The following is a 16,009-nucleotide window of genomic DNA, read 5'->3' as shown; positions in this document are numbered from 1 at the left end:
AACAATGAGCATCATTTTTTTCAGTTTTTGATGGTTAGATGGTACAAAGCTTGTAGGACTGAGTGAGAGCCGAACCTTCCCTATGATTGTGCCATCGACTGCATACAAATACTGTATTTTTATCTTTGGGGAAACAAATATCCAGTGCTGGAACTTTGGCACTCGGTAACAATAGGGGCACAGAGATTTTGGCTAGTTTGGCAAGTAGCTGGCAGGCTATTTTCTGACAGACTATGGGGCACCTCATTAACTATGCATACTATCGACCAATCAGAGCATTCATCAAAACCTGGGTGTAGGTGACATCATTTACACCAGGAAGTAGACTGGCATTGTAAATCTGTTCGATTCTGTTGACAACCAGAGGGAGAGTTTTTCAAAAGGCGACAGTAATTTGGGTAACATGATATTAACAGGTCATTTGATGAAATAGAGAAATACAATCCTCATTGCACTGGACCTTTATGCAGTTTACTCACCATTACAAGGTAATATAAATATTCTTGATATACTGTAAATTCATAGTATACATTGTAGTAAATAGATTGGCATATGTTGAGAAATGTGTCTTCAGGGAGAAAAAAAAAAATACAACTGAAAAGTTTTGTTGATGCTGGTCCTATTGTGATCAGATGGGGGTCATGGTTTGCCCACTTTTTATGTACCATGGGTTTCTGATTATGCTGATACAGTGGAATGTCTACAACAAAACACAGTCCAGATAGAGTAAGTTTATTTTAAAAGGGTCATGCAGAGGGGAACGAGGCCCTCGCATGATACCACAGACTTGGCCTTTGCAACCACAGCGATCTGTGTTTGCGTGCGGAGGATCCTGGCAATACTCAATGCATGTCATGTGTGTCAGACAGGGCGATGGTGTTAGTTTGGGAAGTAAGCCACTCATCTACCTCATCTCAACTTTCCACTCTGTGAAACACAAATCATCCAGTGGATTCAATCTGAAAGACTGCCATCTAGTGGAGGCCGCTCAGAATACTGCTTGATGGATCTTGGCTCACATACCAAATTCCACCCTTTTTGTTTTACTTGCAATTTCAGAGACCTGACATAACAAATGAGTCACAAATACTGTAACATTATGACTGATTCTTGCCTGATAATCATCAAAGATTTCTATGCAGGAAACATGAAGTTCAAAGCTAATCAACAAATTGCAGATGACTGCCGGTGAGCTGGAGGAAAATTGTGGAAATTAACCGATGTACATTTCCAACAAGTCAAAACTTTTACCATCTGTGTTGTGACAGCTGACTCTGCCATGGATGATGCAGAGAGTCAGGCTTTTTAAACAGATCTATTGTTTGAATTACTGTTTGGGATGAGTAACCCCACACACAGTGACACAGTGTGTTTAAGCGGTAGGTATTGCACTCTAAAACGCACTGAGTCATTGTTTAAAACTTCATCAACCTTCACATTTAAACACCTGAATATGCACTTTCATAAGAAAATATCACAACATTGTTTTGAAAAGTGCTAGATAAGTGTATTAAGTTAAATATTATAAAGCAGGGGGCTTTCTGGGTGCCCATTAAGTGTCAGTGATGATAAGAAATAAGATGGAGAAAAATAAATTGTAATTTTGCCATGTGGCCATACCCTTCAGAGCAGCGCAGTAGGCTAATTAGCTGCAACATTAAAGTCTTTCCTTCCCTGGTCTTATCTCACGCTGCAGATGCCTCTTACTCCACGCCTCACATCCAACACACTGCCAATAAATATAGAGCAGATAACTCATGAGACTGTACTTGTTTGCACTTCTCCGTTGCCGCAATAACCTCCTGTTTGACCCTGGGGAAGGAAATTATCAGGTAGGGAAATGTTTTGTGTGTGACTGCGACTAGAATAACACATAGACATAATGGGCCTCATTCACGAAACGTGCGTACGATCAGATTTGATCTTAAAGTGTACTTAGGAACGTTTCCACGGACATTTCGGCATTCATATTTTTTTTCTTACCTGAATTTGTTCTTTGGTACGATCAAAATCTACGTGTGTTTGGAAACATGCGTGGGGCATTACGCATGAAGTGGTTTCTACTTAAAATGCCTTATTCTTTAAGCAAAATCTATTAAAGCAGTCCCAGACCTCATTATCAACAACAAAATGTGTTTCAGTCCATTTGTAAGCCTAGTGATAATAACCATATTAACAAAGCTATAGGCCGATATGAACAAATGCATAGGCAATTATATTCAATTGGAAACCTGAGTGATTAAAGTGATTAGCCTAATTATTATCGTATATATATTATCATACTATTATATTATTTATTGATCAATAAAGCTCTATCTTATCTTACCACCGGAGCAATAGACTGTGCGCATCAAAGCACCGTCTCCAAACGCTTTCCCCTATTTAAATCGCAAACAATAACACACCATAAACATTAAATTAATTTGTGACGCCAACCTAAACCTCCAACATGTGGTTTCCAGCTGTCCAGGAGGGAGCCGCGACTCGGTGCTGCAAAACAGCAGGGTGTCGTGCGTCTTGACCAGGTGCTGCGGGAGACGCACGGCGCATATTGGACTGAATGGAAGTTAAATTAACCAGAGTCTCAAGACTAGCTAGTTTGTCTCTATGTGATAGAGGTTATGCCTTGAACACATGGCTATTGACACACCTTTTAAACCTTCAGACCCCTCAGCGGCGATCATATAATTATCATACGTGCACAGCATAGTGAGCTGGAAGGCTGTGATGAGTTTGGACACCGCAGGACGAAAGCTCCTGTCAATAGCTACAGTCAAAACTAACAAGTCTGAGCTTACCATCAGATGGAGATGCTGCTTGAATTCAACCAGTGTCCAACTCTGCTGATGACTGGACACCATATACTCTCCATATTATTTCTCCAAATATTTTGGCAGCGCCCTGCCGTCCGCCTGGAGCTAATAAACGGCATCTATTTGGAATTAGACTATCGTCGTCGCTTTTTAGATTCTAACTGTAAGTCAAACTGTTTCTTTTTAATTTAATTCAAGGTGTGTGTTTCTGATGTTGCAGCATTGACCGCATCAGTAATTTCTTGCCATGTTTTCTTTCTCAGTTGCTGTCACTCCACCGCTTACACTTTTAAAAAGTATAGCCTATATTTTTTTTCCTTTCACTCCCGACAACAACACTTCTATTTCAGAGTTTGATTTTTTTCTTCTTGGGTCTGTTTGCCATTCTCCACCACTCCAATAATGCTTTCCATTTGCTCACGACCCTTCAGACAGCAGGCCTTTTATTGAGTTGCCAGGGCGTCTACCTATGCTAATCAGCATCAACAGGCACGCGCATCAATTAAGGAACAAGTGGCATTCATCATCAGATACACCTAGAATAAAAATCGAGACTCTGCACATGCTTCATGAATCCCACATTGGTTTTGTGTAGGCATGTTTCTTAATAACAAAAGTAAGAACAATTTAAGAAAAGTTTCGCGAATGAGGCCCAATGATATCCTGGCAACAGTTTTTTTTTGGTTATAGTTATTTATTTTTGGCATTTTTGTTTGACAGAGTTAGTGAGAGAGAGACAGGAAGGCGTGGAAGAGAGAGGAGGACACGCAGCAAATAACCGCTGGTTGGATTCGAACCCGGGTCGCTACTGAGCCTTATAGCACGCACTCTACTCGGTGAGCCAACTCAGCTGATAAATTGCCTCAAGAGTGAGAAAAATACATGTGTTAAACTGTCTTCTAAACTGTAATACATAGGGTATAAATTTAATCTTTTTTCTTTTTGTAGAGAATGAGCATGTCGGGAAGAAAAGTTGTCTTCCTTTTTCTGTCTTTGCTGTTTGAGTGTTCATCGCCACAATGCGAAATGGAGAATTACTGCCCCAAAGAGAACCAGGATGTTTTTGATGCAGCTACGACTGAAATCCCACGCGTTCTGAAACAAACTGTGACAGAGGTCTTCTTCGTGGAGAGTGAGATCAAAACCATCCCCAAAGGAGCCTTTGCTGCAAACCCCCAGCTGGAAAAGGTGGAGTTCGTGGGTACTCCCACAGTATCTATAGAGGCTGGAGCTTTTGAGGGTTTGGCAGCCCTTGAACACATTGAGATCTCCGGCACTCAACTAACATCAATCCCACTGGGAGTCTTCAAAGACCTCAGCAACCTGAAGAAGCTTATACTAAAGCTCAACAAGCTCCGTAATCTGGAAAAAGGCTTGTTTGATGGCCTTAAAAAAGTAAGAGAGCTCCAGTTACACGTCAACGAGATAGAATCCATTGAGGAAGGGACTTTTGATGATCTTGAGAGCCTTACGATGCTCCATTTAGCTAAAAACAAACTCCCCTCTGTACCTACTAAAATGTTCTCCAAGCTTGACAAACTACAGACACTGAGGCTTTACGAGAATCAGCTGACCTCCATTCCTGAGGAGATTTTTCAGAATTTGACCAACTTGAAGGAAATTGCCTTGCAGGGAAACAAAATAACAGAATTATCACCAAATCTATTTCCACATAGAGACAAACTGAGTAAGCTGCTTTTGGACAATAATCTTCTGACTGATTTACCGCAGGAGTTTTTTGTCGGCTTCCCTCTGATTAAAACACTGACCCTACACAAGAATCAACTGACTGGTCTACCACCAGTGCTATTTGGAGAAATGCCCAAATTGACTGACCTCAGCCTCAGTCAAAACAATCTTATCTCTCTTCCTAAGGGAATATTCAGCCCGCTGAAGAATCTTAAGAAGCTAGACCTTTCTAAAAACCACTTTGCCACCTTGTCTGCCGACTATTTTGAGGGCCTTAAAAACCTGACAGACCTGAATCTCCTCAACAACACGATCAAATCATTGGATGCCGACACTTTTGAAAAGCTAGCATCTCTAAATACACTGAAACTAGCTCACAACAACCTTCGGACACTTCCTAAGGATATTTTTGAGCCCTTAACAAAACTGAAGAAAGTCTATCTCAATGACAACCCTTGGCATTGTGACTGCAAACTGATTTACCTGTACCTCTGGATGAAGGCCAACACTGACAAGATCCAGTCTAAATCTCCTGAAGTCTGTGAGTATCCAGAAGATTTAAAGGGGCAGGAAGTGATGTCATTAACAGAGGATCAGCTTGTATGCCCCACCTTTCCTGCCACCACTACTATTCCACCACCACCACCACTACCACACCTCCCACAACCACCACACTGACCACTTCACTCCCAACTACCACTTTACCAACTACAACACCGATTACGACTTTACCAACGACAACAACAACTACCACCTTGCCAACCACAACACCAACTACAACTCTGCCAACCAAAACACCGACTACGACTTTACCAACCACAACACCGACTACGTCTTTACCAACGACAACACCAGCTACAACTCTGCCAACCACAACACCAACTACAACCCCACCAAGGACGACCCCAGTGATCTTCACCTTTCCCATGGAGCCAGCCTCTCAACGGCCATCACCTTCCTTCACTTACCAAGGCAGAAGCCAAGTTCAGCAGTGCAAGGCCCGCATGGTGACCTACACCACACTGCTGGTGGTGGAGATCGTCTGTATATTGGTGCTGGTTAAGTTCACCTTGTCTCTGTACCGCCTGCTGCAGTGCAGGGAGAGGCAGTACAACAGGGTCAACCTCACCCGCTTCTCCTACAGGAAGGAGGTCATCCTCAGGCCTGTTCGAGAGGCAGAGACCGTAAGACTTTAAACAACGAAGGCAATTTGTGCCTGAGAGATCATCCGCTCCATCAGTGTCAGCAGCCATGTGACGTGTCAAAACATCTTTGAGCAAGATGCTGAACCTGTACTTGCTCAGATAAATGTAAAACATTAATCTCTCTTTCTTTTGTTCGTCCCATTGCCAGTTTTCAATTCGGTACAGAGGAGCACAGCTATAAGTTCATGTCCAATTTAAAATCATCAACATCTCTCCATAACTTAAAATATAAGATAAGGTCCACTCTAATCGAGCAGTCACATGAATCCATATACACTAACCTCATCCACACACACGCATACACTCATCACACTTTATACTGATTAGTCACTTCTAAAATCTCTAGTTTACTTTGTTTAAATAGTATTTTAATTTGATTTGTATTTATTTTGTATTTTCATTTTCTTTTCTTTTTTTATTTATTTTATTTTTATCTTCTACTATTTTGTTTATTTGTCAACATTTATTTTATATTTCATAATTTCCTTGTTTTATTTTTACTAATGTTGTACCTACTGCTTATTTAGGTGGGATACACCATAAGCCCCTTGGGGTTTCTTAATCTCACCTGCATAATTGGCTCTGATTTGCTGTATTGTTCTCTTCTTTTGTTCTAGTGTGCAAATAAAATAAATAAATAAATAAATAAAAACATGTAAAATGTAAAGAATGGACTATAGAGAATCCATGCATATGTGAAAGCTCTAAAATGGCATATTTTGTGGGTGCTGAAGTTATGTCACACATGTTTTAGTTTACACTCAATCATGTTGCTGATTGTTTACATACTAATTGTAGATGTCCTGCAAAAATCTCTTATTTTCAATTTTGACTTTTTGCTATAAATGACTGCTGTTATTGTCTCCTAAGCCAGTGATTCTCAACCTTTTTCATATCAAGGACCCCTCATGTTGTACATATTAGGCCCAAGGACCCCCATTTGACCCAAATCTGAGAATAGGCCTATTTCTATTGTTAGATATGATTTTGTCCAGTATTCCATGACTATCTGTATTGCAGGTAGAGAGATAACAGTGAAACTATGACCAATATAGTCTATATTTATTCTACATTCTCCAATTGTGTTAACTTCTTAACATGTAAATTAAATAATGGTGAGGTTTGACAATTCATCATTTTGTTGTGGACCCCCTGGAACCCCCTCAAGAACCACTGTCCTAAGCATTAAATATTTTATGACCCTGGCACCTAGTGGAATCATTGATAATGTATTGTTGTATCTGTGTTGTGACAGCTGACTCTGCCATGGATGATGCAGAGAGTCATGCTTTTTAAACAGATCTATTGTTTGAATTACTGTTTGGGATGAGTAACCCCACACACAGTGACACAGTGTGTTTAAGCGGTAGGTATTGCACTCTAAAACGCACTGAGTCATTGTTTAAAACTTCATCAACCTTCACATTTAAACACCTGAATATGCACTTACATAAGAAAATATCACAACATTGTTTTGAAAAGTGCTAGATAAGTGTATTAAGTTAAATATTATAAAGCAGGGGGCTTTCTGGGTGCCCATTAAGTGTCAGTGATGATAAGAAATAAGACGGAGAAAAATAAATAGAATAAGAGAGTTTTGTAATTTTGCCATGTGGCCATATGCTTCAGAGCAGTGCAGTAATTAGCTGCAACATTAAAGGCTTTCCTTCCCTGGTCTTATCTCACGCTGCAGAAGCCTCTTACTCCACGCCTCACATGGGCATCCAACACACTGCCAGCCTGCTGGCCAACAAAGATAGAGCAGATAACTCATGAGACTGTACTTGTTTGCACTTCTCCGTTGCCGCAATAACCTCCTGTTTGACTCTGGGGAAGGAAATTATCAGGTAGGGAAATGTTGTTTTGTGTGCGACCACGACTAGAATAACACATAGACATAACGACATCCTGGCAAAGGTTTTTTTTTTTTTTTTTTGCTATATTTAATTTTTGGGCATTTTTGTCGTTTTTATTTGACAGAGTTAGTGAGAGAGAGACAGGAAGGCGTGGGAGAGAGAGGAGGACATGCAGCAAATGACCGCTGGTCAGATTCGAACCCGGGTCGCTACTGAGCCTTATAGCACGAACTCTACTCGGTGAGCCAACTCAGCTTATAATTTGTCTCAAGAGTGAGAAAAATACATGTGTTAAGCTGTCTTCTAAACTGTAATACATAGGGTATAAATGTAATCTTTTTCCTTTTTGTAGAGAATAAGCATGTCGGGAAGAAAAGTTGTCTTCCTTTTTCTGTCTTTGCTGTTTGAGTGTTCATCGCCACAATGTGAAAAGGAGACTGACTGCCCCAAAGAGAACCAGGATGTTTTTGATGCAGCTACGACTGAAATCCCACGCGTTCTGAAACAAATTGTGACAGAGGTCTTCTTCGTGGAGAGTGAGATCAAAACCATCCCCAAAGGAGCCTTTGCTGCAAACCCCCAGCTGGAAAAGGTGGAGTTCGTGGGTACTCCGACAGTATCTATAGAGGCTGGAGCTTTTGAGGGTTTGGCAGCCCTTGAACACATTGAGATCTCCAGCACTCAACTAACATCAATCCCACTGGGAGTCTTCAAAGACCTCAGCAACCTGAAGAAGCTTATACTAAAGCTCAACAAGCTCCGTAATCTGGAGAAAGGCTTGTTTGATGGCCTTAAAAAAGTAAGAGAGCTCCAGTTAAACGTCAACGAGATAGAATCCATTGAGGAAGGGACTTTTGATGATCTTGAGAGCCTTACGATGCTCCATTTAGCTAAAAATAAACTCCCGTCTGTACCTATTAAAATGTTCTCCAAGCTTAACAAACTACAGATACTGAGGCTTTACGAGAATCAGCTGACCACCATTCCTGAGGAGATTTTTCAGAATTTGACCAACTTGAAGGAAATTGCCTTACAGGGAAACAAAATAACAGAATTATCACCTAATCTATTTCCACATAGAGACAAACTGAGTAAGCTGCTTTTGGACAATAATCTTCTGACTGATTTACCGCAGGAGTTTTTTGTCGGCTTCCCTCTGATTAAAACACTGACCCTACACAAGAATCAACTGACTGGTCTACCACCAGTGCTATTTGGAAAAATGCCCAAATTGACTGACCTCAGCCTCAGTCAAAACAATCTTATCTCTCTTCCTAAGGGAATATTCAGCCCGCTGAAGAATCTTAAGAAGCTAGACCTTTCTAAAAACCACTTTGCCACCTTGTCTGCCGACTATTTTGAGGGCCTTAAAAACCTGACAGACCTGAATCTCCTCAACAACACGATCAAATCATTGGATGCCGACATGTTTGAAAAGCTAGCATCTCTAAATACACTGAAACTAGCTCACAACAACCTTCGGACACTTCCTAAGGATATTTTTGAGCCCTTAACAAAACTGAAGAAAGTCTATCTCAATGACAACCCTTGGCATTGTGACTGCAAACTGATTTACCTGTACCTCTGGATGAAGGCCAACACTGACAAGATCCAGTCTAAATCTCCTGAAGTCTGTGAGTATCCAGAAGATTTAAAGGGGCAGGAAGTGATGTCATTAACAGAGGATCAGCTTGTATGCCCCACCTTTCCTGCCCCCACTACTATTCCTACCACCACCACCACTACCACACCTCCCACAACCACCACACTGACCACTACACTCCCAACTACCACCTTGCCAACCACAACACCAACTACAACTCTGCCAACCACAACACCGACTACCACTTTACCAACCACAACACCGACTACCACTTTACCAACCACAACACCGACTACGACTTTACCAACCACAACACCAACTACCACTTTACCAACCACAACACCGACTACGACTTTACCAACGACAACACCGACTACAACTTTGCCAACCACAACACCAACTACAACTCTGCCAACCACAACACCGACTACGACTTTACCAACCACAACACCGACTACGACTTTACCAACGACAACACCGACTACAACTTTGCCAACCACAACACCAACTACCACCTTGCCAACCACAACACCGACTACGACTTTACCAACGACAACACCGACTACGACTTTACCAACAACAACACCAACTACCACCTTGCCAACCACAACACCGACTACCACTCTGACTACAACAACAACCACCACCACGCAACCAGCCACAACCCTTGCACCCACCTCAACAATATCTACCACACCCACGACCACCACCCTCAGGACGACCCTCCCAACCACCACCCAAACAACAGCCCCCCCACCAAGGACCACCCCAGTGATCTTCACCTGTCCCATGGAGTCAGCCTCTCAGCGGCAATCACCCTCCTTCACTTACCAAGGCAGAAGCCAAGTTCAGCAGTGCAAGGCCCGCATGGTGACCTACACCACACTGCTGGTGGTGGAGATCGTCTGCGTACTGGTGCTGGTTAAGTTCACCTTGTCTCTGTACCGCCTGCTGCAGTGCAGGGAGAGGCAGTACAACAGGGTCAACCTCACCCGCTTCTCCTACAGGAAGGAGGTCATCCTCAGGCCTGTTCGAGAGGCAGAGACCGTAAGACTTTAAACAACGAAGGCAATTTGTGCCTGAGAGATCATCCGCTCTATCAGTGTCAGCAGCCATGTGACGTGTCAAAACATCTTTGAGCAAGATGCTGAACCTGTACTTGCTCAGATAAATGTAAAACATTAATCTCTCTTTCTTTTGTTTGTCCCATTGCCAGTTTTCAATTCGGTACAGAGGAGCACAGCTATAAGTTCATGTCCAATTTAAAATCATCAACATCTCTCCATAACTTAAAATATAAAATAAGGTCCACTCTAATCGAGCAGTCACATGAATCCATATACACTAACCTCATCCACACACACACATACACACATCACACTTTATACTGATTAGTCACTTCTAAAATCTCTAGTTTACTTTGTTTAAATAGTATTTTCATTTGATTTGTATTTATTTTGTATTTTCATTTTCTTTTCTTGTTTTTATTTATTTTATTTTTATCTTCTACTATTTTGTTTATTTGTCAACATTTATTTTACATTTTGTAATTTCCTTGTTTTATTTTTACTAATGTTGTACCTACTGCTTATTTAGGTGGGATACACCATAAGCCCCTTGGGGTTTCTTAATCTCACCTGCACAATTGGCTCTGATTTGCTGTATTGTTCTCTTCTTTTGTTATACTGTGCAAATAAAAAAATAAAAATAAAAATTAAAAATTAACAAAAACATGTAAAATGTAAAGAATGGAGAATCCATGCATATGTGAAAGCTCTAAAATGGCATATTTTGTGGGTGCTGAAGTTATGTTACACATGTTTTAGTTTACACTCAATCATGTTGCTGATTGTTTACATACTAATTGTAGATGTCCTGCAAAAATCTCTTATTTTCAATTTTGACTTTTTGCTATAAATGACTGCTGTTACTGTCTCCTAAGCCAGTGATTCTCAACCTTTTTCATATCAAGGACCCCTCATGTAGTACATATTAGGCCACAGTGTGTTTAAGCGGTAGGTATTGCACTCTAGAACACACTGAGTCATTCTTTAAAACTTCATCAACCTTCACATTTAAACACCTGAATATGCACTTACATAAGAAAATATCACAACATTGTTTTGAAAAGTGCTAGATAAATGTATTAAGTTAAATATTATAACGCAGGGGGCTTTCTGGGTGCCCATTAATTGTCAGTGATGATATGAAATAAGACGGAGAAAAATAAATAGAATAAGAGAGTTTCGTCATTTTGCCATGTGGCCATATGCTTCAGAGCAGTGCAGTAATTAGCTGCAACATTAAAGGCTTTCCTTCCCTGGTCTTATCTCACGCTGCAGAAGCCTCTTACTCCACGCCTCACATGGGCATCCAACACACTGCCAGCTTGCTGGCCAACAAAGATAGAGCAGATAATTCATGAGACTTTGCTTGTTTGCACTTCTCCGTTGCCGCAATAACCTCCTGTTTGACTCTGGGGAAGGAAATAATCAGGTAGGGAAATGTTGTTTTGTGTGGGACCGCGACTAGAATAACACATAGACAAAATGATGATTTTATTTGTTAGAGAGACAGGAAGGCGTGGGAGAGAGAGGAGGACATGCAGCAAATGACCGCTGGTCAGATTCGAACCCGGGTCGCTACTGAGCCTTATAGCACGAACTCTACTCGGTGAGCCAACTCAGCTGATAATTTGTCTCAAGAGTGAGAAAAATACACGTGTTAAGCTGTCTTCTAAACTGTAATACATAGGGTATAAATTTAATCTTCTTTCCTTTTGTAGAGAATAAGCATGTCCAGAAGAAAAGTTGTTTTCCTTTTTCTGTCTTTGCTGTTTGAGTGTTCATCGCCACAATGTGAAATGGAGAATTACTGCCCCAAAGAGAACCAGGATGTTTTTGATGCAGCTACGACTGAAATCCCACGCGTTCTGAAACAAATTGTGACAGAGGTCTTCTTCGTGGGGAGTGAGATCAAAACTATCCCCAAAGGAGCCTTTGCTGCAAACCCCCAGCTGGAAAAGGTGGAGTTCATGGCTACTCCCACAGTATCTATAGAGGCTGGAGCTTTTGAGGGTTTGGCAGCCCTTGAACACATTGAGATCTCCGGCACTCAACTAACATCAATCCCACTGGGAGTCTTCAAAGACCTCAGCAACCTGCAGAAGCTTATACTAAAGCTCAACAAGCTCCGTAATCTGGAGAAAGGCTTGTTTGATGGCCTAAAAAAATTAAGAGAGCTCCAGTTACACATCAACGAGATAGAATCCATTGAGGAAGGGACTTTTGATGATCTTGAGAGCCTTACGATGCTCCATTTAGCTAAAAACAAACTCCCCTCTGTACCTACTAAAATGTTCTCCAAGCTTGACAAACTACAGATACTGAGGCTTTACAAGAATCAGCTGACCTCCATTCCTGAGGAGATTTTTCAGAATTTGACCAACTTGAAGGAAATTGCCTTGCAGGGAAACAAAATAACATAATTATCACCTAATCTATTTCCACATAGAGACAAACTGAGTAAGCTGCTTTTGGACAATAATCTTCTGACCGATTTACCTCAGGAGTTTTTTGTCGGTTTCCCTCTGATTAAAACACTGACCCTACACAAGAATCAACTGACTGGTCTACCACCAGTGCTATTTGGAGAAATGCCCAAATTGACTGACCTCAGTCTCAGTCAAAACAATCTTATCTCTATTCGTAAGGGAATATTCAGCCCGCTGAAGAATCTTAAGAAGCTAGACCTTTCTAAAAAATCACCTTGCCACCTTGTCTGCCGACTATTTTGAGGGCCTTAAAAACCTGACAGACCTGAATCTCCTCAACAACACGATCAAATCATTGGATGCCGACACTTTTGAAAAGCTAGCATCTCTAAATACACTGAAACTAGCTCACAACAACCTTCGGACACTTCCTAAGGATATTTTTGAGCCCTTAACAACACTGAAGAAAGTCTATCTCAATGACAACCCTTGGCATTGTGACTGCAAACTGATTTACCTGTACCTCTGGGTGAAGGCCAATACTGACAAGATCAGCTTGTATGCCCCACCTTTCCTGCCATCACTACTATTCCTACCACCACCACCACCACCACTACCACACCTCCCACAACCACCACACTGACCACTACATTCCCAACTACCACCTTGCCAACCACTACACCAACTACAACCCCACCAAGGACCACCCCAGTGATCTTCATCTTTCCCATGGAGCCAACCTCTCAGCGGCCATCACCCTCCTTCACTTACCAAGGCAGAAGCCAAGTTCAGCAGTGCAAGGCCCGCATGGTGACCTACACCACACTGCTGGTGGTGGAGATCGTCTGTATATTGGTGCTGGTTAAGTTCACCTTGTCTCTGTACCGCCTGCTGCAGTGCAGGGAGAGGCAGTACAACAGGGTCAACCTCACCCGCTTCTCCTACAGGAAGGAGGTCATCCTCAGGCCTGTTCGAGAGGCAGAGACCGTAAGACTTTAAACAACGAAGGCAATTTGTACCTGAGAGATCATCCGCTCCATCAGTGTCAGCAGCCATGTGACGTGTCAAAACATCTTTGAGCAAGATGCTGAATCTGTACTTGCTCAGATAAATGTAAAACATTAATCTCCCTTTCTTTTGTTCGTCCCATTGCCAGTTTTCAATTCGGTACAGAGGAGCACAGCTATAAGTTCATGTCCAATTTAAAATCATCAACATCTCTCCATAACTTAAATATAAGATAAGGTCCACTCTAATCGAGCAGACACATGAATCCATATACACTAACCTCATCCACACACACGCATACACTCATCACACTTTATACTGATTAGTCACTTCTAAAATCTCTAGTTTACTTTGTTTAAATAGTATTTTCATTTGATTTGCATTTAATTTTGTATTTTCATTTTCTTTTCTTTTTTTTATTTATTTTATTTTTATCTTCTACTATTTTTTTTTTTGTCAACATCTATTTTATATTTTGTAATTTCCTTGTTTTTTTGTTTTTTTTTACTAATGTTGTACCTACTGCTTATTTAGGTGGGATACACCATAGGCCCCTTGGGTTTTCTGCACAGTTGGCTCTGATTTGCTGTATTGTTCTCTTCTTTTGTTATACTGTGCAAATAAAAAAAATAAAAAAAAACAAAACATGTAAAATGTAAAGAATGGAGAATCCATGCATATGTGAAAGCTCTAAAATGGCATATTTTGTGGGTGCTGAAGTTATGTCACACATGTTTTAGTTTACACTCAATCATGTTGCTGATTGTTTACATACTAATTGTAGATGTCCTGCAAAAATCTCTTATTTTCAATTTTGACTTTTTGCTATAAATGACTGCTGTTATTGTCTCCTAAGCCAGTGATTCTCAACCTTTTTTCATATCAAGGACCCCTCATGTAGTACATATACATATTAGGCCCAAGGACCCCCATTTGACCCAAATCTGAGAATAGGCCTATTTTTATTGTTAGATATGATTTTGTCCAGTATTCCATGACTATCTGTATTGCAGGTAGAGAGATAACAGTGAAACTATGACCAATATAGTCTATATTTATTCTACATTCTCCAATTGTTTACATGTAATTCTTAACATGTAAATTAAATAATGGTGAGGTTTGACAAGTCATCATTTTGTTGTGGACCCCCTGGAACCCCCTCAAGGACCCCTGGTGGGCCCCGGATCCCACGTCAAGAACCACTGTCCTAAGCATTAAACATTTTATGACCCTGGCACCTAGTGGAATCACTGATAATGTATTGTAAAATACTGGAAAATCTGTTCATCTGGCCATGGCTGTATAAGCAGTTGACCACAAAATATGTTTTTCTTTTTATACAACAGCAGGGGGAGCCAGAGATCCACAAGAATTGCATCTCTGGCTGTGAATTCATTCACAGTAAACATAAAGAGCTCAATTCAACTTTAATTTATGCAATCTTGAGTTGGCAAAGATGTGTCTGCAAGTAAGATGGTATGCTCTATGAGAGAATAAACTATTCTAGCAGGCGTGGGATCAAATATTAAGGAGCCTGAATAAAATTTCAGGGCTTGCTTTCTTTCCCTCAAGCACTAAAGCTTTATCCTTTTAGTGGCTTTCTTAGTGATTTTGTGCTAATCCTATATGATGTCAAAATCAACTTACTAAAAATACAGTTGATTGCACTTTTTTCACAAGGTGAAAGGGATCATCACAGCAAGACAAATCAATCCCACAGGTTATAGATGCATGAAAGTGGTAGAACAGTGAGTGGAGTCTGAGGCTGGGATTTGTGTCTGGTAGGATTGGCTGTCTGTTAGCCAATGGTTAAATACATTAATTAGGCCCTTTATGAGAAGGTACAGGAGCAGAACAGGAGGCCAGACTCATTAACCGTGTCTATGTGTGTGTGTGTGTGTGTGTGTGTGTGTGTGTGTGACAGAGAGAGAAAGACAGACAGGGAGAGAGAGAAAGAGAGAATAAAAGAGAATGAGATTTGACTTCCCTGCTGTACTAGTTTTGTATTTTCATGATGGTACAGCAGGATGGTCAGCAGGACAATGGGGCTTACAGCATGAAGACTATTAACAAGGTAGATGTTTTGATGAAGGCTTTTGTCAGAGTTCTTCAGCCTGAGGAGTGGCCATCAATAAAAATATCGTATAACTAGGGTCAAGTCTCACCTTGTTTTTTTTTCAAACTAGTTAGAAGTGCCACCATTCCCATGATTTACATGATTTATGTCCTTCTATATATTAACCTAGAGTTCTTGTCAGAGCACCCAGGCAGAAAGCGATACAAACCGCTCCACAGACTATTCAACTTATCAACAAGGCGGTGTTGTGTCAGCCTCCACCTTC

The 16,009-nt window shown here is 41.0% G+C and overlaps 2 protein-coding genes across 2 annotated transcripts; both read left to right on the top strand.

Moving 5' to 3' along the window:
- Positions 1–1,774: 1,774 nt before the first annotated feature.
- Positions 1,775–7,304, top strand: LOC139664695 (carboxypeptidase N subunit 2-like). The gene is made up of 3 exons (XM_071543621.1): positions 1,775–1,832; positions 3,762–5,107; positions 5,149–7,304. Exons 2-3 carry the CDS (start codon positions 3,765–3,767, stop codon positions 5,696–5,698), a joined length of 1,893 nt encoding a protein of 630 aa, XP_071399722.1. The 5' UTR covers positions 1,775–1,832; positions 3,762–3,764; the 3' UTR covers positions 5,699–7,304.
- Positions 7,305–11,639: 4,335 nt separating this feature from the next.
- Positions 11,640–13,733, top strand: LOC139664697 (leucine-rich repeat-containing protein 15-like). Its single transcript, XM_071543623.1, is given in 2 exon segments — positions 11,640–12,923; positions 12,925–13,733. Coding segments are annotated over 2 exon segments (1,341 nt in total). The 5' UTR covers positions 11,640–11,960; the 3' UTR covers positions 13,303–13,733.
- Positions 13,734–16,009: the final 2,276 nt, after the last annotated feature.

The sequence above is a fragment of the Centroberyx affinis genome, unplaced genomic scaffold, assembly GCF_046629955.1.
Source record: "Centroberyx affinis isolate AG114_WGS23_722 - 3 ecotype Tasmania unplaced genomic scaffold, CSIRO-AGI_Caff_v1 ptg004359l_1, whole genome shotgun sequence".
In the NCBI taxonomy this organism is placed as follows: Eukaryota; Metazoa; Chordata; class Actinopteri; order Beryciformes; family Berycidae; genus Centroberyx; species Centroberyx affinis.
The sequence above is the reverse complement of the archived record's forward strand: the minus strand, read 5'-3'. Positions and strand labels throughout refer to the sequence as shown.